A 24,589-nucleotide genomic window follows, 5' to 3' on the forward strand; every position below is an offset into this window, starting at 1 on the left:
TCACAAGTAATAGCATAAAAAATTTTATAAAATTCACAAGCAAAATAAATGAATGTCATAAGATTGCAACAAAGTTTTTGCTAAATAAAATTTTATTACAAGTCTTTAAATCTTATATTAACAAAAAAAGATAGATCTCAAATTACGTAAATAAAAGAATAGAAAAATAAATGTTAAAGACTTAAACTTAAAGTAGTTAACAAATAAAACACAAAAAAACCAAAAAACAAAACAAAACGTAAACAAAAGAAGATAAAACAAGGTTTAAACAATAAACCATACTAGCCTCATTGCACGCATTTTCCATTCATCTCAATTTGAAACGTTTCTCTTTTCTATCTAGTTAAACCACACGCATAGTGATTTTTATTTTGGACATAAAAAATACATTCATTAAAATGAAAAAAAAAAAAAAAAAAAGTACTAACAATTGTGAAGAGAAAACAATTCAAACACTATAACATAAATAAATTAATAAGGAAAAAGGGAGTAGGGGTGTCAATGCTCGACCCAACCCACGAACACAACACAAATCTGACACGGGTTTTTTCGGGTTAGGGTTGGGCCTTAATGGGTTTAGGTCATAAACAGGTTGATCCGAAAGCGACACGATAAGAAACGTGTCATTAGTGGGTCAACCCACATAACCCACAATAGACACGTTTGACACGCCAATTTATTTGTGTCAACCCAAAATGACTCATTTAACACAACCCGTTTAACTCATATAACAAATAAATATTTATTTTATTTTAGATTTGTCAAATACCTTTTTATATCCAACATATATTTTAAATTTAAAAAGAAAAGTGAGTAATTACAAAAATTTACAAGGGATATAATTGGAAATTGAAACTTTACAAACCTTAGAACTACTAATACTTTTTTTTTGGTGGGAGGGGGGGCATAGAACTTGCACAAATGAAATTGGATGAGCTTGTGGAAGATGTTATAAATTTGAACATCAACAAAGAATCTATGGATGGTAATAGTGGTTATAGTTAGGATTAGTCTACTGTTTGCTCAAATTCTTTTAATATTGATACTTAGCATTTGGCGAGTTTCAAGGATATTATATTTTTGTTGAACTATATTATTTTATTTTTGTTAAAATTTGTTATTTTGAATTTAGGTTAAAGTGTATGCACTTCTTTTGGAGTGTAAAGAACTTATTTCTAGATGAATGTTATATTTTTGTTGAACTATATTATTTTGAATGTGGGTTGAAAACTTGAAGTGTATGCATTGCTTTTTGGGATGTAAAAAAAATCATTTCTAGATGGATGTTATATTTAATATTATGCAAGTTGAAATGGATTGTGTTACATTCATGTCAACCTAACATGACTTGTTTATTAAGCATGTCAAATGGGTTGGGTTAGGTCAACCCACCTTATTTATAGGTCAAGTTAGGGTTGAAAGATCATGACACGATTATTAAATGGGTCGGGTTAGGGTTGAGCCATGTAGTCGAATACCCCTACCTCGACAAGACACGAACCTGACATGCTAACCCAAATTGACACTCCTAAAAAGGAGTACATTAAAAATCACTTTTTTTTAATAATTCTAAAATAAAGAAGAAGTGATTTGAAAAATAAACAAAAAAAAAAAAAAAAAAAAAAACAAAACAAAAAACAAAAAACAAAAACATGAGATTAGAATTTAGCAGAAAAGAAAAGAAACGAATAAAATAAAATAAAATTTAAAAAATTTAAAAAATAAATAATAAATAAATTAAAAAAATAAAAGAAGAAGAGTAGAGAGAAACGTTTGAGTCTTGATAAAGGAGAAAAAAAGGAGAAGAAAAAAAAAGTGAAAACTTTGGGCTTAGCGGTCCAATTTATAGCCAAAAAAAAAATTGTCTTTATTTTTATATATAATTTTTATTTTGAGAATTTAATTTATAAGTGGATAAAACAATTTGAAAATTAACAGAAGAGTGACCTTATTTTTTAAGCAATATTTTAGTAGGAGTTAGAGTTGTATTCTTACTGAATTGTCATTTAGTTTTGTCTCTTTAAACATAGAAGTGCAAGGGCATTTTTTAATATAAAAAAATTCGAATCCCAAATCGAAGAAGCCCCTTAAATAGTAGTATAAGATAACATATACTGGTATACTTATATTTATGTGCTAACTAGCCACGTGAAACTAAAAAGTGATATGTTCATAGTAGAAAATTGATGCACATTTGCAAGTTTGGGGAATTGAAATAGTAAAAAGTGACGGGTAGAATAGTGTGAGTCAACAGAGAAGTGAGAAAACGATGCATTTTTTTATATTTCTTTAAGTTTTCTCTTATTTAAATTACCATATTATCACACATTAAACAATAAAGAAGTCAATGGGATGGACTTATTAATGTAATTTTGCACAATTTACAAACCCAGCTAGGTCACACAGTTTGCTTAAAACCCGCTGAGTTTTATCGGTTTTGACTAGGTTTTGTGCACATTCAATCTAATTGATGACTCGGACTTGTCTATGTGCTAGGTCACTGAGTTATTAGTCTAACTGGCCAAGCCGAGCCGGGTTTAATAACATTGCCCGCAGTAGACACATTTGATATGCCAATTTATTTGTGTCAACTCGAAATGACACATGTAACACAACCCATTTAACTCGTATAATAAATAAATATTTATTTTATTTAAAATTTTTCAAATACCTTTTATATCCAACCTATATTTTAAACTTAGAAAGAAAAGTGAGTAATTACAAAACTTATAAGTGAAATAATTGTAAATTGAAATTTTACAAACCCTAGATCTCTAAACCCTACAAACCCTACTGTGTTATTTTGAATTTGGGTTGAATTATATGCACTTCTTTTGGAGTGTAAAGAATGTATTTCTATACGGATGTTATATTTTTGTTGAACTATATTATTTTGAATGTAAGTTGAAGACTTGAAGTGTATGCATTACTTTTGGGATGTAAATAAATTTTTTCTATATAGATATTATACTTAATATTTAGTGGGTTGAAATGGGTTGTGTCACATTTGTGTTAACCTAATATGACCCGTTTATTAAACATGTCAAGTGAGTCGGGTCATGTCAATCCACTTTATTAACATGTCAGGTTAGGGTTGAAGGGTCATGACACAATTATTAAATGGGTCGGGTTCAGGTTGAGCTATTTAGTCAAATACTCTTATCTCAACACGACATGAATACAACACGCTAACTCGAATTGACATTCATTATATCACTAAAAGAAGTTAAGAAATCTAAATGGTTAATTAGGACTAATTTTGGTGAATTCACAAATATTTAATTTTTTTATGACCTTTGTGTCAATTGTTGCCAAAACGACTAAACATTTTAAATCTATTATTATTATTATAAATAAAAATACTTTCTCATATAAGGAAGAATGTCATATTTTAAATCAATTTATAATTACAAATAAAAATATTTCTTATATATATAATCATTTAAATTCTCTAATATAAATAATTGATGTATAAAGAAAATCTCAAAGAATGTGGTTTTCTATATATATATATATATATATATATTGTAGGGGCTCGGGCCCCTAAACCGTGAATGGCCCATGTCACCAAAGCCCAACAAAAAGAGGGGCCCATGAGGCTAAGGCCCGTTACAATGTGGTCGGCCCATATGGCTAAAGTTAGATACAAAGGAGATGGGATTAGCTTGCTAACAAAATGGGCAAGTCCTTGGTAAAATAGAGTTACACTTGGGCTAAGTTGGGCCCAACACCGACAAGTCAGCCAAAGGAAAGACCGAGGGAGAACAACCATTTGAAGTCAAAACCAAACATTGTTTAATAACTTTGGGGAGTTCACTGCCAAACACTAATTGACATCCGGAACAAGTTCCAAGGAAGTCCTCTGAAGTCGTGAGGATTCCTGAGGATTCAAGCAAGGCGAAGTTTAGAACCTAGTTTGTAGCATCGTGACACATCCCACACATAAATAAATTGGGGCCCAAATACAAATTGAGAACAAAGTTTTTGGTCGCCACATATACATATATATATATATATATATATATATATATTGATTCTAACCCTTTTATTTGGAAAAACCATGTTGCTATCTTGTTATAAATAAGTCTTTTTATACCAAATTCTCAATTCTAACATTTTTCTCAAGTTAGGCAACAAGTTTTGCGCTCCAATTTTGTGGATTTTGTGTACATATGGTATGAAGAGCACTACTTTTCAGCCAAAAAACAATGCATATGAGAAAATGATTAGTTGTACGACTGTTTTACGATAGCTTGTTAAAAGCAAATTACAATTTCATGAAAAACATATCCTGATATTGTAAAATGACTACCAGCCACGTAAAAGACTAATTTGAGATCATATCAAAAGTTTTATATTTCAATATGACACAGTTCAATCTCCCTTATGAGGAGAATTCTCCTTTCCCCCACTCATAATAAGTTGAGGAAAAAAGATACAATGCAACAAAAACTGTCATATTTTGATGTTTTCTGGCCATAAATTTTGCAAAAATTTGAGACATTGCAGGAGGCTTGTGCCTTTGATTCCAACAACATAATGGCCAATTTCTTGAGAAATTCCAAATTTGTGCACAGAGCAGAACTGAGTATATTACCGACAAAACTGTAGTTTCTAGCCTTCTGGAGAGAGAAGCTTTATAGCCAGTTTGAATGAAGGTGAAGTAGAATAGAGTTGGCCAAAAATTGTGAGTAGGCTTAATTTCCAACTAACTCTACTCTACTTCCTTTCTCTCCCCCTCCCTCCAAACCGGCCATTGGTATCTATTTTCATGTTTTGGTACATAAAGTGATGAACCCCAAGTTGATAATTTTTTGGCTTATTAAAAAAAAAAAAAAAAAAATCAAGCAGCTACCTTGCAGGTAGGATCATTCGACCAGTATGAGTTTGGAACACGTTTGGATTACAAGAGCCCAGCCACCATGCATTATAGTTCTAAGCAGGTCATGTTACTGAAATCATGATTCAAGCCAATAGATTGTGGTGTTTGTAAACCAGGTCACAAAATTTCTGAAACCACAAAATAAACAGCCATCAAACCTTAACTGAAGGGCCACAGAACCTGAACAAGAAAAAGCAAGTACAGTAAATTAACCCCCACACGTTGAGGGAAGACGAATGAAATCCAATATCTTACTAACTGGGATTTTCAAGCATCAGGAAATGTCTTGCCATATTTTCATTTTTTTTTAATCCAAAAATACACCCCATGCTACAAGTTGTTGAACTGAACTTCATGAATAAGATTATGCAATTTACAGGTATGCTGGTCGAAGATACTGACGAAAAAGAACAAGAGAACGACCAAGGCAATGAGGGAAAAAAAAGAATTCTACAATAACAATGAGATGTTGTCATCCTCAGCATGCTAGAGAAATGGAAACATTCCACCAGAATCATCATTGATCAACACTCTTGCAGCAATGCTTAGCCTCCTACTTTGTTCACAAGATGCCAAGCGAATGCAACAAAAAAAAATGAGTGCACGCTACCTGATTTAGGTTCCCTGTAACATCAGAGTAATTTATTTCTACAGTAAACCATTGTCAAAATGGAAAGACAGATAACAAGGAAAGTATATGCCACAATTCTCACCCTCTTCAGCAAGGTTTTCTCTTTTCAACCTTCAAGTGGATATTGTACCATTTCTTCTTCTTAGGCCGATCCCTCATTGTAGATTTCTTGTCTTTCACTGGGCCATCTTCTTTGGCCTCCTTGAAGGAACCTCTGCTCTTGCTCCTACTCCGCTTCATTGGAGGAGCACTTGTGTACGATGCATGTATTTCATTCCGTTGCTTAAGAAGCTCATCAATCTGCAAAACAAACATACATCAAGAGTCAAGAAAAACTCGATCAGTGCATCTTATAAACTATCAATGTACTAAAACATCATTTCCCCATGTAAAACTAATTAGGCAACAAGTTTTCACAATAACTCACTGCTTGCATTTCCTGTGCATATCTATTGGTCATCTCTGTAAATTGTGCCAAAACCTGTCAAAACTTGATGTGAAAATTCAGAAAAAGATAAGTATTTATAAGGCCATAAGCACTGATTATGTCAAAGTCCAGACCTCTCGGTATTCAGTTTCAAACTTTGATATTTCCACTCTTTTTGTTAGAATTTGAGTTTCTACAGCTCTAAGATACTCCTTTTCTTCTTTAAAAGGTGCAGCACAGAGAGCCTCTATTGTGTAGCTTGCACTTCTAAAAAAGTTGTCACCTTGAATAAATTTGCCAGAAGATGAAGGTGGTCATCAGGTTCAACCAAATACCTATGTAATTGATAAACATAATAAAATCTAACTGGTTACTTGTCAATTACTGACCATAAACAGCAAAGACATGGTCGCCAGCCTTCAATTCAGTTATTTCACATGGCTGAAATCCATCCAACTTTTTGAAGAAGGCAGCATCTGGATCTTTTGAAGCAGCCACCTGGTGCCACAACAATTCTAAAAATTAGATAAAAAGAATTGACAAGCCAAACTGGAAGTTGAATAATATATTATTGTAATATCATCAGCGCACCGAATTCATTGTTTGATCCAACCGATAAACAGGAAAACCAAGAAAGTACATTCCAGCAGATGTGACCTTCCCTGTTTTGGCACTGTCCTCCTACAGGAAATACATTTTGTATAAGCAACTTGAACAAAACCAATAGAATGTTATGCATGATATTCAGTAGAAATGGCATCAGAAGATGCTAATAAGAAGTAAGGTCCTAAAAGACACATGTAACAGTATGACACTTAATGTTGCAAAGAATTATCAAAGATCCCCCAAAATGACACGATAGTTGTTACCCTACAATGTGTGTGCATGAGTGAATATACAGCAGTGCTACCGCTGAATACAAGGCACTGTAACTCAGCTCCTCATCGCCATCTCTCAAAACTTTTGATTAAATGCTAACATTCTGTGCTAGATTAAGTATTTCAAGAAAAAAGCAAGACTAATGCAGTTATTTATTCAAAAAAATTCAATAAAATTTAAAGAGAAAACAAAGTCTACATTTGCAAGAGTTGTGAACCATAAATTTGGATGAAACTTATGTTTACACAGAAACAATGAGACACAAGCATGTGATCTTGTAAAACCAAAAGATTGAAATCAAGCCATTAAAATCATAATAGTTCAATTCTATTCATCTAGCAACCATTTTACTCTACTTCCATGCTCATTAGGATGGAGAGTCCTAATTACGAGAATGATTCATAACCAACTCAAATGAAAGGAGAAGATGCGTGATACCTGCAGCGCTAGGCTTAAGCCGTTATTCTCTTCCCGATCAAAATACAACAACTGCAAGAGGCTAATATATTAGGTAATGGTGATTATCCATGAAAGAAAGTACTGTTATTTAGGCAATTACTCAACATGTATGGTTTTTCCTAAATACTAAGTAAATTGTACATATATGTATTTTATAAAATTCAAACAAAGAAAATAGGCTATGATATTCTGAAGTCAATGATTGAAACAAATTTAAAATAAAATAAAAATTATACAATCTAAGATTTTTAAGGTTTAATTTATCGAACTTAGGAGAAACTAAGTCATACACACTGCACAATCTAATCAGGAAAGGACCTCCAAAATTTGATTATTTTCTGAGGTGCTGAAAGAAGAAATTCCCAGATCATTGTACATGTTTAAAAATCATGACAAAGGGATAACAATAGCGCCAACTCACCTGTGTGAGAAATAGGGAAATACATGTCCCCAACATTCGTCTCACAAGCTGAAAGATTGAACTTTGTATTTTAATGCTGTAATCCAGGCACTACTTCTTTAGTAATTTAAAGCAGAGTAACTGGTCATAATGACATAAATAGACTGGCTGCAGGCTCATTTGTGGAACAACTGACCAGACCCAAAACTTATTGTCTTTTAAGTTCATTCTTGAAAGACTTAAGAGATGGAACAGATACAGCTCAATCTTCAACACAGACTAGGAAATCAATAGTCTAGTCTGAGGCTGTGATCTTAAGTGGTCTATCAGCAAGCAACAAGGAAAGTACACCATGTACAGCTTGATCATTTAGGAAAGCCAAAAATCAGAGAGAGGGAGAGAATAACAAGTAAAGGATCATTTGTAAATATAGAAGTTAATATTATCAATAATAAAACATTGACATAGATTTAAGATAAATATAGAAATTGCTGAGCTTTGATATGTTTGAAATAATGTAATCTCATGTTCTGAAAAATACACCAAGCAAACCATTTTGACTTCTGTTACATATGTAATCTTAACCACAACAGAGATATTTAGCTTCAGAAGACTAGAAAGAAAACCTTAAAAGCAGGGATAAAATTTTTAAATAGATGTAGTTTCCAATGCATGTGTGCCAGAGGTTTATCACCTTGAACTTGCTTTTGTCAGACGATTGCACTCGACATACAAATCCAGATCGTGCTTCCTCTTCTGTTATCCTGACAGAATAGAAGTGAGCACATTGCTTCTCAACCTGTTAGTTAAGAAATTAAAAACAAAAAATTAAAATCAGGACACTGCTTCTCAACCTGTTAATTAAAAAATAATAATAATAATTCAGATCAGCACACCACGAAAAAAAAAAAATGAAGGCTCAACTGGAATAAGAATGACTCACCTTCTTAGATATAGGTTGCCCCATTGGTAGTGGAAGAACAGTGACTAAATTATTAAGTGCCTCCTCTAAGACTGTTGCTGATACAGTGGTCTTGATTGGCACACCAAGTTTACTGTTATTTAGAAAATAGTAAAAATGAAAATTAACACATAGAAATCGTTAAAATCAATGAAATTTTTTTTTTTCACAATTAAAAATATATGAAATATGAAAAATGCAAAACTCACCTAAAAAGTGCGGCAAACATGGTGTTCACAGTTCCTAAACTTGAAAGGTCTAGCTCCAATTCTTGGCTTTCTGATTCAACAGCCTAGACAAAGAACAAGAAACCATGTTCCACATAAGTTTTGAATATTAAGCCAAGAATAAAATGGATTCTCAGAATTTTAATGATTGCATGCATAATGAATTTTTGGAATAAAAGGTGGACCAAAGAATTAAAAGTCGCATCTCTAGCAGGAACACAAGCGATTTTAATGAACCACATAGAATTAACATTTTTGAAAACTAGCATTAATATCTCACCTCAAAACCGGCTGTGTCATACTGACGCCGCTTGTCTGGGTCAGACAAGATATTATAGGAAAAGGTGACCTCCTTAAACATATCAGCTGCTTTAGGATCATTTGCATTCTTGTCAGGATGGTACCTGAAATAGTACAACTTTAGTATCTTTGATAATCTAAGTCAGCTTGATATGGAACCATGGAATAATATTAGCAAAAATAATGGCAACACAAAACGTAGAGGACATGAAATATAAGTATATAACCCAATACCATTAGTTAAAAATCAACGGAATCCACCTTAGGATAAAACTTTGGCCAAAAGCCCATTGACTTCAAGAGGAAAACTTCAGACACCAATAAATTTACCGTTCGAATGACTCTCCAAAATTTGCAAAGCACTCATGTTGAGCACAAAATGTAGATGTTTCATAAGGGAGTGTGTTGTTTAGCAGGTTCTCTCCACAACAACAACAATGAAGCCTCATTCTTAAAAATTTTGGGGTCAGGGTCAGCACATGTATTCTTTTCCATCTGGGTGGGTTCTCTCTAACTTTTCAAAAATAAGAACAAAATAAATAAATAAAACCATTGTAGGACAAATATAAGGGAGTTAAGGACCCACATTGATTATGTGCTTTGTGATATTTTCAATTGTTTGCTTCTTATTTGCATACTCCAGTATAAATGAAAGCACAGATGTTTTGCACATCATCTTACACATATAAACACACATGAAACATTATTGGAGGTTATATAGACACAAGACTTACTGATAAACCTTCACATGAACATGAACCCAAGTACTTAGAGCTTCACACTGTATTCCAGTACTTCCATTTATAATCAGTTCACACTACTTGACATTCATTTCCACTATTACACGAGGAAAAGGCACAATGAATTTGAGGTTTTGCACCATGCATCCTCAAGAAAACGTTTCTGATTGTGGTTTGCTCATGTATCAACTACTTCTTTTCTGATCAAGCATCCCTAATCAAGTTAAAGACAAGTAAGAGAAAAAACTCTTCGTAATTTGTGAAATCGAGCTTCCCTTCTCATTCCCATCCCCTGCATCCTCCCCCAAGAAAATGGGACCCCAAGATCCACTGTGTCAATGTCTACATTCTTCCTAACACAAAATCTCGAGTCCCTTGCTTGTTTCAGTCCTTCACCATTATATGCTCTCTCTCTCTCTTTCACAATATAAACACAACAAGTGGCAGTTGACAACTACAAGGAACCAAGTGTTACTTGAACCGAATAAAGGCTTCCCGTTCACGCCCCACAACCCCCAACAGATACTGCAAGATTGGCCGTCTTTACGTGTAGTCTTCCACACTCCTAAACAATATTAACAAACCCTTGTTTAGCTTTTAGATTTACCTCACTCGCAACCACAAGAGGCACCACAAAAACTACCATATCCACCGTACAAGCATAAAAAATCCAGCATCACTCGCACAGAGCTACTGCTTTGAATAGCTATCACTAGCTGCATAGTCCTTGTTGACTCTCTCTCTCTCTCTCTCTCTCTCTACACTCACCGCGTGCTAAAAACCGAGCTAAAATTGAAATTCTAGTAATTACATAATATTCAACATTCAAATATCTCAAAATTTCAAAGAAATTACACATGAACTTATATCAAATTCAAAAAAAAAAAAAAAAAAAAAAAACACAAACACAAACACAAACTGAGAAATAATGCTTCATGAGCTAAAAACACGAGTTGAAAACACAGAAATTGAAGCATACTTGAGAGCCATTCTTCGATAAGCGCTTTTGATTTCCTGATCCGCGGAGTTCTTGGAGACACCGAGCACTTCGTACGGGTCTCGCCGGACCGGCTTCGCCGCCGCATCGTGCTTCTCAGATTTCGATCGGTTCGCCGGCATTCTTTTTCACACAAAAACCCTAGAAATGCTTCTTTTCCTCCACAACACGCAAAAAAACACAAAAGAAAAAAAATTTGAGCTCACGGAAATTCAAGAGCTGAGAAGAGTAACAGTTGTGAATTTTTCTATCATTTTTATCTGAAGCTTGAGGACCACTGGGCCATGGCTTGCGAGGAGAGAGAGAGAGACTCCATGAACCCCTCCAAGCTGGAGCTCGCTCTGAAAGAAAGAAAGAGACAAAGAGGACGAGAAGAGAAATTGGAGGGGAATTTTACAAATTAGCTGTTTGTTTTTGTATACTATTTTTTAATATTATATATTCCCACCTTTTCAATACAAAAAGAGTAAATTACTAAAAAAAAAATTATTTTTTTAAAATAAAATTTTAAAATTTTTTTTTTAAGATATTCAAATTTGGAGTAAATATATGTCAAAATGGCAATAAGATAAACTCCTCTCAGTAAACACCATTCATATAATCAAATTTAACAATGTCAAGCTGGAATATTCGAGTCATGAACTCGACATACAATTAGACTTAACTGTGTTAAGCTGGAATACTCTAGTTATGAAGATTGTCTTGTCTTTTCCACGAAATTTTCTATTTTTGGGACAGAATAACTATAATTATTTTATGCATTTATATGGTATATCCAATTTCTTTTTATAGTGTTGTATGCAATGTTTAAAGGGTGATGATGCATAGGTTGGATATATGATATCTACGAGATATTTCAAATCGATTCACATACCTTTTAATTACTAAATAATGTTTTTGTGCTTCAATATACTAGATAAAAATGAGAACACATTTTAAGATATAGGGTATGTGTGGTTTATAATAAAATCATTTTCATTTATAATAGAAAAAACAAAATTTAGATATAGTACTTATGTGTTGTTCATTTGGTTATCCTCTTAAAATGGGTTATCATTTGAATTAAACATGTTTTAAAATATTATTTTATTTAAATCTTGTAAAGATATGGGGTTTAATTTGGTATTATAAATATATTTAACAATATTACAAATTTAATAAATTTCACAATTTTTTAATAACATTTGAGGTGTCATCTTAAGATTAATGAAGCATTACTGGATCACCATTAACATTAGTTTTATTGTACATGAATTACAACCTTAAAAAAGTTGTGAAATTTATTATATTTGGCAAAACTTAGTTATTAGATTTTTAGGTGCATATACGTTAAATTCAAAACATGATTCTGTTAACTAATTAATTGCAGACAGTGTCACCTTTAAAAAAAAAAAAAAACAAAAATTAAAGTCAAGGTAACTTTACCAGATAATTCTGTCTAAGCTTTAACCTATTGTGTATATATTTATATTGTAATTTATAGTTCAAGCCTTCAAGGTGTGCTTTGTTTGTACAAAGAAAGAAATAAATAAAAAAGATGAAAACGAATGTGCTTTATGGTAGAGTACGCAGGCAGGAGGGTGCGTAATACGCACGGGTATGTTTGATGCGATTTGCCTATCTGGAACGGGAATGGATTCTGATCCATGGAAAAAGGGGGGTGCGCAGTACGCATAGCAGTTCATGTTAGCAAGCGTGTCAGATTTGTTTGAAATTGAAGAGACTTTGCTTTTTGTTTTGGTTTCGAAATAATTGGGTTCGGTGGGAAAAAACTTGAGAAGTTTGTGAGTTTGGATGATTGGCCATAATCAATGCTAAAAAGCTAAGGCATTGCAATCGCAATCAGTGGGGGTTGTGACTGAGAGAGAAACTTGACCTCAAAACACTTATGACATTATTATTAATATTATTATTATTGATTGCTTTTGTTATTTGACAAGGTTCTTTGCTTTTTGTTGGGACTCTCATTTATGTGATTTTATAGGTACAACTTGTTTTTGATGTGTCACACTTGATACCAGCATAAAATTACTGATTTTTTTTTCTTTTTTATAAGAATCAACCAATACACTCATGACTCAATACTAAAACTTGTTTCACTGACTTCTACTTCAAACAAACAAACAAATAAAACTTCTTTCAAACGTATATGGTATACTCCTTAGGGATTAAGAATTGTCAATTTGTTGGCTTAAAAAAAGTAAAACAACTTTTCAAAGTTAAAAAATAATGAAAATGAAAGGTAGATGACTTTTTGAGGATATTACTTATGAAATAAGGTTTGTGATGTATGCTGTGATTATAGTCATGATATATAAGCAGTTAAGTATTTATTATACGTCTTATGTATGCATATGACAAATGCACAAAATAATTATTAATTATTGCATATAATTTGTGTTGAATTTTAGAAAGGCATTGTAAGAGACATCTATTTGGTGCATGATTGGACAAGAGAAAAGGAGTGTTTGTGTGTGAATGTTAAGATATCTTTTTTACAACATATGTGGCTTTTGTTTCACACATGTGAGTCTCATGAAACCGTTTCATGAGATATATTATTCAATATACTGAATAATTTTATATTTATATATAATTTAATTATCTCAAAAAAAAATTAGGATAATAGTTGGTCAATAATGTAAAAGGGAAAAAAAATGGAGACATTAGTAGATAATGCTGGAAGTCCAGCAAATATAACTTTATATATCCACTAATCGAGCTTTGAGCATTAATAAGAAACCAATTAATTTGTGGGAAAATTATTAAGTACTCCCGGAATACTATAAATGCGTACTCTCTCCTCTCACATGAATGGTGAGTCCCACAATGAATTTAATTAATGGGATCCACCATTTATGTGAGAAGAGAGAATACGCATTTATGTGAGAGGAGGGAGTACGTATTTATTAGGTACTTTCGGAGTACTATAAATGCGTACTCCCTCCTCTCACATGAATGGTGGGTCCCACCATGAATTTAATTAGTGAGACCCACCATTTATGTGAGAGGAGGGAGTATGCATTTATAATAGTCCGGGAGTACACAATAATTTCTCTTAATTTGTGTTACATTGGTTTTACTTGGCCTAAACAATCTTTTTAGGAGGCCTAAGCAGAATTATCAATTGGCAAACAAATATGTATAAGTGGCTACACTTTACTAGGATAATGATCCATCAACATGCTAGAATTGTATAGTCATATTATGTCCACAGTATTTTCACAAATATTATTAAGCACAAATGAGATAATTTATCTTAGAAGTGGAAAAATTCTTGTAGTTATGCAAAACCATGGAAAAATGCAAATATTAAAGAGAACTAACCATTGCATGCTAGCTCCTTGTATGAGGATCTATAATTGCTAGCCCCAAAATTATAAGCTTCGAAGCCTTTATTTTTAATTATGAGGTATTTTAAGCATTCACTCAAGAGAATAGAAATTCCAGACAAAAATAATCAAGTAAAAAGAAGAGAAGAGGAATCATGTTTGCCATATTTTGAAAATGAATGAATGAATGTCTATTGGTTTTGTGCTCGTTTCTTGTTTCTTATTTGTTGGATATAATGGAAGAAGAAAATTTTGAATCATGGAAGTTTACGTTAAAAACACTAATAAATATTAAATACTAATTGAGCTATAAGACTCCTCCATCCTAGTTTCTTAAGACTCTTTTTATTGTATGATAAAAATTAAAGAGAAAAACAAAGAAAGAGTGAGCATCAATCTCATATATAGTTCAGGAACATATTAGTCTACCCATGCATAGAAGTAGTGGATTAGGAATTCCCGTCCTATCATTCTTTAAACATAACTATTTATAATTAATAATAAAAAAAAAAAACTAAAACAATGATAAATCTTTTTCTATCATTTTCAAGATAATGTCATCATAATCATATTTCTTTATAAAATAAATATTTTATTAATGAAGTCGTATAATGTGATTAATTATTGAAAAGACATGTTGACTTTATGTTTTGTACTTAACTATAAGAAGGTTTGTCACTTGTTACAAATTAATTAGGAAGATTTAGTATTTAAGACCTAATAAAAACATAAGAGTAAAAAAAAAAAAAAAGGTTTTATCAACAAAAAAATTAACGAACTTTCCATGATACTATTGGAAATTAATTATGTACGTACTTTGGAGCTTTATAGTTTTTACGTACCTTGTCTATCCATATTCACTAGTGCCATGCATTGATCAGACATTTGGCTCCACTGATCTCGTCATTGGACAAGCAGAGAAGATAGTTGTTTTAATATTGGTTCCAGTTGACATGGGTGTTTCATGTTTGGCACTTTGCATGCTTGTTTTCAGAATCTAAATTAAGCACAGTTAGTGAAAGTACGCAATCAATAACTATAACTACTCCAACTCAACTCGTCCCGTTTGTCCTTAAATAATAATAAATAAATAAAAAGAAGAAAAAAAAAATGTAAATTACTAATTCTAAATTTAAATTTGACTAAAATTCATTTCAATCCTCTAATTTTATTTTCAATCAATTGAGTCATTTCAATTTCAAGTTCATTCAATTAAGATCCCTCTGACAACTCCCATTAAATGGCACCATTAAAACAAAGGAAAATTTGGACACTTAATGGCAACATTTAACGAAAGTCAACAGAGAGATGTTAATTGAAACTTAAAGAACTTAATTGAGCAAATGTAAAATTAGAGTCTTGAAATGTATTTTGCATTATCATTTTTATTTTTTATTTTTTATAAAAAAATCCATGTTCTATCTATTATAAACCGGTAATGTGTGCCTTAAAGACACAAATTAATGAATTAATAATAAATAAAAACTAAATTATGAGCTGTAATACACATTTTTAAAACATAAGACATACTTATTGATGATTGGGCTTACATGCACAATTATTTTTATGTAGATATTTATGTAATTATGAGCTAAATGATTAAAAATTAATAATAACCTATAGAGATTTTTTTTTTTTTTTTGAGAAACAATAATAACCTATAGATTGATAGAGTTTAAAAGTTAAAGCAACGGTAATTCACCATCATTAAAACGAAAAGTTATAAAGAAACTATTATTGGCAATTTTTGGTATATTTTTTATGATTTTAATTATTGAATAAATGTTAGTACACAGGTAAATTACTCAATATGCAATAAGTTGTCTTTCAAATAATTTATTATTATTGATTGATTCTCAAAAAAAAAATTTATTATTGAATTCCTTTTTATGATTTGTAAAAAGTTTTATTTCTCTCAAGATTAAACTTATCAGTACTTATTGCACAGTTGTTATTTAAAGCAGTGAAGTGGTGCTGATTGTTTGATTAGGTGCCATGCATGTATCATATATTAGAGTTATCATATCCTAATTATGTGTCTAAATTTGTTCCTTCATTGAAAACTAGTTTGGTTACTTTTGAAGAAATTATGAGAATACTTTTGTCCTATCACGAACATAGGTTGTAATTATTCGAAATGATTACAACCTATATATATGGCAATAAATGCATCGAACTATTAATGGACAATTTCGGTTTGATTTAGAAAAAAATTTTATATTTATTTATTTAGTAAATGAATGAAGCTCAAATATAATAATTTGTTTGCAAATAAACTTGTGAGTATGAGATTAGTATACATAATATTATATGTTTATATGTATAAAAACATACTAATATAAGTTTAATATTCGATTATGTAAGTTTATAAATATGTTCATAAGATATCAAATTTTTATTTATAATTTATTGAATATTGATAAATAAATGTTTATTCCATAGTAAAAAATTATCTATAATTTTTAACAATACAATGTTGATCAATCTAGAAGTTCATAAACAAAAATCATCTTATCTAATTTACTCGAGCAATATAATTTCAAATATTATTTAATTATTAATTATTAGTATGAATTTGATAATATGTTTTAAAAAAATTGTTGTGGTGTTTTTTATGTATAAGAAAAAAATAAGTTAATCATCTATCTCATAAACAAGCTTGAACTTATTCATGATGAACTTAAGTTGGCTCATGTTCATACTAAAATTAAATATGCTTGAATTTTTAGTACTTGCTTAGTTTATAGCCTTAATTATATTTTCCCAACATACTATAGTAATTAAATATTAATTTAATTATTAATATATATGCTTTATTATTTGAATTTGCCCGTTTTAAAATGAAATCCTAGCCTAGCCACTAACTTCTTATTATCTCTTATCATCTTAATATTTTTTGACAAACAAATACACACGCAACTCATCGTAATATTTACTACCTTCATTTTGTTTTGGCCAAGTATTATCTACCTTTGTTTGTATCTTTCAAAAACAAGAGGTTTAGGTACGGTTTATTGGTTATGGAAATTCAACCTGCTTCTGTCCTGTGGCTTAAGAAAAGTACTTTTTTCCCTTCTCTCCTTCTCTCTTGCTCTCTCTTGTTTTGGGATTTAGTGTTTTGTTTGTTTTGCTTTTGTTTTGCATTGCTCACTTTTTTCTTCTTCTCTAAGCTGTTTTGATAGTTATTGAATTGGATGTATATGGTTACCTAACCCATCTGCCATTAAAGGTCTAGGATTTTCCGAAATGACTCATCCTACAATAAAATTGAGATTTAGAAAGGGGCATCAGAATTATAAAAATTGATACTTAAATAATCATGTTTAACTTGGCACATTTGGCAGTTTACCAAAATTATTATTAGTAATTAGAGTGAGAGTCACATTTTGATTTGGTTATGATATTCAAAGGGGTGCTAGCTAAGGTACTATCCAGATCTGTACAAAGAAGCCAGCTTGATGATGCTAGATTGGGCACCAAGTCCACACTCTGTGTAGGGACCTTTGGAATTCTTCTAAGTTTTATTTATCTTCAAATCTGATACACATGCCCAAATCTTCTTTCACAAGCACTTTCTCTGTCTATGGTAATTGGTAAACATCTTTGTCTCAGCTTAATCATTGTCAACATTTTTCTGCAGCACAATCCTTAGAAGTTTCATAATTCAATAGGGCAATTCCCTTTCAAATTAAGTTAAAATCTCTACCAAGAAGAGTTGAAAATATAATCATGGAAAATAAGGTTGAAACTAGAAATTTTGGAGGCGAAATTACAATATTGATACACTAGACAAGATAGATTCAATATACATATCTATATATATACTGAGAGAGAGAGAGAGAGAGAGAGAGAGAGAGAGAGAGAGAGAGAGAGAGAGAGAGAGAGAGAGAGATTTTATAGACAAATTTTTTCCACAACTTGTTAAAGTGGTAAATTGTGAGTGGTTGAAATAGAAGTAATATTAATTTTAGATTTATGTGAAAATGATTGTTTACAACTCACTACCGACCACTTCAACAAACTGTGGAAAAAGTTGTGACCGTAACAAAATTGATATATGAGAGAGAGAGAGAGAGAGAGTATAAATTTTATGATAGACAAGCTAGTTATAACTTATATTGTATATAAAGTTATCGATTTATTTTTCTTTTAGTAAGAAGAGTTATATATATGTTACCCCCATGGGATATCAGGGTGGTGGGCTCATTGGTAAATTCCAAGGTCCCAAGTTTAATCTACCACATTATTAGTTTATAAAAATTTCTAATGTATCTCATGGGTAAAAAGGAATAGTCTGGCCAAAGGCTGAGACACCACTTCCTTACATACATATAACTTGGATAAATATGTTTACAAAATAATCTTTGAAAAGGACTTATCACATCATGCTAAACTCTAATGAATATACCAAAGTTGTTTTTTTCTATTTTGCTATAAACATGTACAAAAAATCCAAAAAAATAACTTGGCATCTCCAATAAAGTTATGCATAATGATCAGTTTCATAGAATAAAACTTATCTATCATCATTTTCTTGATGAAATTTTTAAAAATTTATTTTTTAATATAAATCACTAAATTATCAGTTTTGGATTATGTGAGGGTAAAGAAAAAGATAGAAACCCAATCAACCAGCTCACACATTTCGCAATCCGCCCTTTTATCTTCAAATCTGATACACATGCCCAAATCCTGTTTCACATGCACTTTCTCTTCAGGTCTGTGGTAAACATCTTTGTCTCAGTTTAATCATTGTCAACATTTTTCTCCGGCACAATCCTTAGAAGTTTCGTAATTCTATATGGCGATTCCCTTTCAAATTAAGTTAAAATCTCTACCAAGAAGAGTTGAAAATATAATCATGAAAAATAAAGTTGAAACTAGAAACTTTGGAGGTGAAATTACGGTATTGATACACTAGACAAGATAAATTCAAAATACATATATATATATATATATATATATACACTGAGAGAGAAAGAGAGAGAAAGTTTAATGAGAAATTTTTTCCACAACTTGTTGAAGTGGTAAATTATGAGTGGTGAAAATAAAAGTAATGTTAGTTGTAGATCCATGTGAAAATGATTGTCTACCACTTACAACCAACCACTTTAACAAACTTTGGAAAAAGTTGTGCCCATAACAAAATTGATATATGAGAAAGAATATAAATTTTTATAATAGACAAGAGCTAGTTGTAATTTATATTGTATATAAAGTTATCAATTTTTTTTTTTTTTTTTTGGGTAAGAAGAGTTATCAATTTTGATACATATGTTACTCTTATGGGTATCTGAGTGGTGGGCATTGGTAAACTCTAAGATCCCAAGTTTAATCTACCACACTATCAGTTCATAAATATTTCTAGTGTGTCTCATAGGTAAGAAGGAATAGTCTGGTCAAAGACTAGGACACCACTTTCTTATATACATATAACTTGGATAAATATGTTTACAAAATAATCTTTGAAAAGGACTTATCACACCATACTAGACTCTAAAGTATATACCAAAGTTTCTCTTTTGAAAAGGACTTATCACACCATGCTAGATTCTAATGTATATACCAAAGTTTCTCTAGTTTGCTATAAACATCTACAAAAAATCCAAAAAAAGAACTTGGCATCTACAATCAAAGTTATACATAACGATCAATTTTCATAGAATAAAACTTATCTATCATCATTTTCTTTATGAAATTTTTAACAATTTATTTTTTTAATATAAATACTAAATCATCAGTTTTGGTTTATGTGAGGGAAAAGAAAAGATAGGATCCCAATCAACCTACCTCACATTTTGCAATACGCCCTTTTGGGCGGAAATGGAGAGAAAGAATGCATCAAAAAATTGAAGTCGGACAAATTTGACTTTTCATTGCTTTAAAATTACATTGTTGCCCATAATTTTCATTCCTCTTTCAAATTCATGGCATATTTTTCTTTCTATTTCCCTCACATTTGACCTTTGCAAACCAACAAAGGGAATATTTTCTCATTTCCTTCCAATTTTCAAACATATACAAGATAAGTGCTTCTTTTCATTGGGTTTGCCTTACCTCCGGTACTTTTTTATGGCTTGTTTGGAAGTTTAGAGACGGAGGAGAGTAAAGGGGAATAGTTATCCTCCACCTTGTTTGGATGTTTTTAAAATTAGCAAGGGGGAATGGAGTAATTAGCCATTCCTCTTGTTTGGATGTTTGAAAAATTAGGATGGAAATGAGAGGAAATGATTTAAATAGCCAAATTTTACCCTTATTTGAAAATAGACTTACAACATTGGTCTATGATTAATTTGTTAGATTAAATAATTATGACTATAGCATGTGTTAGGACAAGGGCCCAAATTGAATATTGGGCCTTGGGCCTTGGCCGAAAGCATGGGCAGTTCGAGGAGGAATAAATAGATATGAATGGTGCTGGACTCAACACCTTATATCCAATATACAAAAGGGAGGATGATCCGAGGAGAATTGTCTACTCGGATAAGCTAAACACGGATCAGGTGTAGGTCTGAATAATTAAGGTGACCTTCTAGGAAGCTCCAGCAACAGAGACATGCACCAAGAACGTACAAGAAGGTTGGGAGCCCCAAAAGTATCTCCGGGAAAGCTGCTGCTGCCACCGCATGTAATACTCTGCAGCTAACCCTCTGGCCGCATTAATAATGAAGTGATCTCTAAACAATATTCCCTTAGCCTTATAACCATCCCCAAGGACTTCTAGAGGAGAGTGATGGGACAATCTCAAGGATAAGCTCTCAGCCGTACTTGTGTAGGGCAGAGATAAGAGGATGTGTAGTATAAATTAGAATGCAAACCCCAAGGGAAGGGGGGGAAGAAAGAATCAAAGAACATCGTAACAATCAAACTTGCACTTATGACTTGTTTAACTAATTGGAACAAGAAATTACCTCCTCGGACATTGAGTATATTCATTTCAGTGTCTTCTGTGCTTGTTGGACCATCTTCTAACTCCAAATTAGCCGTTGTCCAATCCATTAGGCTTAGTTCTTTGACCCACTCTCTACAAATTTATTGTATTGGGCTCATTAGACTAACCTCCCTTATCCTTTAGGCTTGGTCTTCAAAATCGTGTCCCTACAATTGGCGCCATCTCTGGGAAGAACTTGTGCATCAGTGAGTGCAACGGTTAAACATGGTGGGATCAGGTCCACACCAAGCAGAGTCTGCAAGTTCTCAACGGCAGGACGATTTTCTTAACCTTGAACGGGAAAGAGATCGGGAGAGATATCAAAAGGGTAATGTGCATAATACCCATACAAGCAGAAGCCATTCTCAAGTGGGAAGTCACGTGTCTCAAAAGCAAGACAGTAATAAAGCCATGCAGCGGGAGATTAATGACTTAAAAAAGAAGTTACGTCGTGCGCAACGGGAGCGATCCCCTTCCAGTTTTGATATGTCCTCTAATGATGAAAGGGACGATAATTATAGGCAAAGGTCAAGAACTCCGTCAAGTGAAACATTTGCTTATGAAGAAGAGCACCACCATAAATGCAGACACAAAAGCCCGTCTTATAAAGGCCTAGGAAACGATGCCATGAGTAAGGCTTTGAATCAGATCTCTAAGTCACCCTTCACACGCAAGATAGAAGGGGCTAAGCTCCCTCAGCGATTCCATCAACCTACGTTCACCATTTACAATGGTCGAACGGACCCTGTAGAACATGTGAGCTAGTTTAATCAGAGGATGACCGTCCATTCCAAAAACGAGACTTTGATGTGCAAGTTCTTCCCGTCCAGCTTGGGACTAGTGGCGATGAGATGGTTTGATGGCTTGAAGCCAAATTCTATAGGTTCCTTTAAGCAACTCACCCAAGCATTTGGCTCTCGCTTCATCACGTGTAGCAGGGTTCCTCAACCTTTGGATTCTCTACTGTCTTTGTCTATACGAGAGGGGGAGACTCTGAAATCGTACTCAGACCGATACTAGGAGATGTTCAACGAAATAGATGACAACTTTGATGACGTAGCCATCAGCACTTTTAAGGTCGACCTCCCAATCGAGCACGATTTGAGGAAATCTTTGACTGGCAAGCCTGTTACCAGCGTACGCAAACTCATGGACGAAATTGACAAATATAAAAGGGTCGAGGAAGCCCAGCAACAAGGGAAAGGAAAGGTTAAGGTTATCCCTCAGGAGAGGAGGGATTTCAGGTCAGACTGATACAATAATAACCAACCGAGGAGAGACTTTGCAGAGCAGTTCGAATCTGTCAATGCGCAGGCAGTTAATGCTGTGTTCCGAGAGCCAGTACACCAGATTCTGGAGAAAATCAAGAACAAGTCATTTTTCAAATGGCCAAATAAGATGGCAGAAGACCCCATGAGACGCAATCAGAACCTATATTGCCAATACCACTACGAACCGGGGCATACCACAGAGGACTGTAGGAACTTATGAAATCACTTGGACCAGCTGGTCCGAGAAGGAAAATTAAAGCACCTCTTGCATCATTCCAGTGGTCAACAGAGCCAGGCGAATCCGGAGCCTCGGAGAGACACTTCCTTAAAACCTTCTATAGGCACGATAAATGTCATTTATGCTGCTCCGGGAAGGATCGGTTCGTGTCCCTCCAGAGTGATGTTTGTGGCTTGGCTATCCACTGAGGACAACAATTTGGAGTCAAAAAGAGCCAGGAAAGAAGCCTCACTGGTGCTGGGCTTCTCGGACAAAGATAAAATCGGAACCATCCAACCCCATGACGATGCTCTGGTTGTCACACTCAAGATAGGGGGATATGATGTGAAGAGAGTACTGGTAGATCAGGGCAGTGCTGTGGAGATAATGTACCCCGACCTGTACAAGGGGCTGAATTTAAAACCCGAAGACCTAACGGCGTACGATTCCCCTATAGTAAGTTTCGAGGGAAAGACTGTTACTTTAAGAGGCCAGATTAGACTGCCTATACAAACCAATTCGGACGTGGTGGAAGTGGATTTCATTGTGGTGGACGCTTATTCACCCTACACAGCTATTGTGGCTAGACCTTGGCCTCATGCCTTAGAAACTGTCTCTTCTACCCTGCACTAGAAGGTGAAATATCCGTTGGAGGGCCAAGTTAAAGAGATTGTGGGGAATCAATCCATGGCTAGGTAGTGTATGGTGGCTGCCATCTTACACCGACCCAACTTTGAGTCCTCGGCCTTTGCTAAAAGGGGCTTATGGCAATCAAAAACTTCGGTATTGCCCGATAATGGATCAACCGAGGAAGCAAAGTGCGAAGATCTAGAAAAGGTTGCTGTTGGCAATAATCCGGAGAAGTTCTTTCAAGTCGGCTCCGAGCTACCTCCCCAAGAGAGAGAAGAGCTAATCGGGTTTCTTAGAGAAAATGTGGACGTATTTGCGTGGGACGCTTACGAGGCCCCTGGGATTAACCCTAACTTCATCTGTCATCATCTAAATGTTAACCCATCCATTACTCCCAAAAAGCAACTACCTCAGTGCCCATCCAAGGAGCACGCCAACGCTGTTAAGGACGAGGTGATGAAGCTTAAGCGATCAGGGGCTATCAAGGAGGTTTTTTACCAGAATGGTTGGCTAATACTGTGGTGGTAAAGAAGAAGAACGGAAAGTGGCGAGTCTGTGTAGACTTCACGGATCTGAATAAAGCCTGCCTAAAAGATCCTTTCCCTATATCTCAGATAGATCGATTGGTAGATGCAACCACGAGCCATTCTCGGATGAGCTTCTTAGATGCCTTTCAAGGATATCATCAGATACCACTAGCCCTAGACGACCAGGAAAAGACAACTTTTGTCACTTCCATTGGAAACTACCATTACAAGGTGATGCATTTTGGTTTGAAAAACGCAGGGTCTACCTATTAGAGGATGATGACCATAATGTTCGAGCCACAGTTGGGTAAGAGCATTGAAGTCTATATAGATAACATGGTAGTGAAGAGTAAGGTGGTGTCCGAGCACGTGAGAGACCTCGGAGATATCTTTGAAATTTTGAGGAAACACAAGTTGAGCCTCAACGCTTCCAAGTGTTCATTTGGGATAGAAGCAGGCAAATTCTTGGCTATATGGTAACCCACAAGGGAATTGAGGTCAGTCCCGATCAAATCAAAGCTGTCAACAGTCTATAACCACCTCGAAATCCCAAAGAGGTCCAAAAGCTTACCAGAATGATTACTGCCTTGAACCATTTTATTTCTCGGTCAGCAGATAGGTGCAAACCCTTTTTCCTCCTAATGAATAAATGGAAAAGATTTGAGTGGATCGAGAAGTGCGCTTTGGCCTTCCAACAACTTAAAGAATATCTATCTCGACCACCGATCATGTCCAGTCCTGAGGTCGATGAAGTCTTGTTCGCTTATATCGTTGTGGC

At 33.6% G+C, this 24,589-nt stretch overlaps 2 protein-coding genes across 2 annotated transcripts; one reads left to right on the forward strand and one right to left on the reverse strand.

The window, feature by feature from the left end:
* Window positions 1-5,063: 5,063 nt before the first annotated feature.
* On the reverse strand, window positions 5,064-11,307 carry LOC126718608 (chaperone protein dnaJ 16). The gene is made up of 12 exons (XM_050420904.1): window positions 10,886-11,307; window positions 9,147-9,270; window positions 8,849-8,931; window positions 8,622-8,733; window positions 8,373-8,477; window positions 7,258-7,308; window positions 6,532-6,621; window positions 6,330-6,438; window positions 6,075-6,223; window positions 5,941-5,994; window positions 5,596-5,813; window positions 5,064-5,506 (listed from the first exon to the last, which is right to left on the reverse strand). Exons 1-11 carry the CDS (start codon window positions 11,023-11,025, stop codon window positions 5,601-5,603), a joined length of 1,230 nt encoding a protein of 409 aa, XP_050276861.1. The 5' UTR covers window positions 11,026-11,307; the 3' UTR covers window positions 5,064-5,506; window positions 5,596-5,600.
* An 11,530-nt stretch (window positions 11,308-22,837) lies between these two features.
* LOC126719863 (uncharacterized) lies at window positions 22,838-23,287 on the forward strand. The gene has a single exon (XM_050422371.1). It carries the CDS (start codon window positions 22,838-22,840, stop codon window positions 23,285-23,287), a length of 450 nt encoding a protein of 149 aa, XP_050278328.1.
* The last annotated feature ends 1,302 nt before the right edge of the window (window positions 23,288-24,589 follow it).

Source organism: Quercus robur, chromosome 3, assembly GCF_932294415.1.
Source record: "Quercus robur chromosome 3, dhQueRobu3.1, whole genome shotgun sequence".
Taxonomy (NCBI): Eukaryota; Viridiplantae; Streptophyta; class Magnoliopsida; order Fagales; family Fagaceae; genus Quercus; species Quercus robur.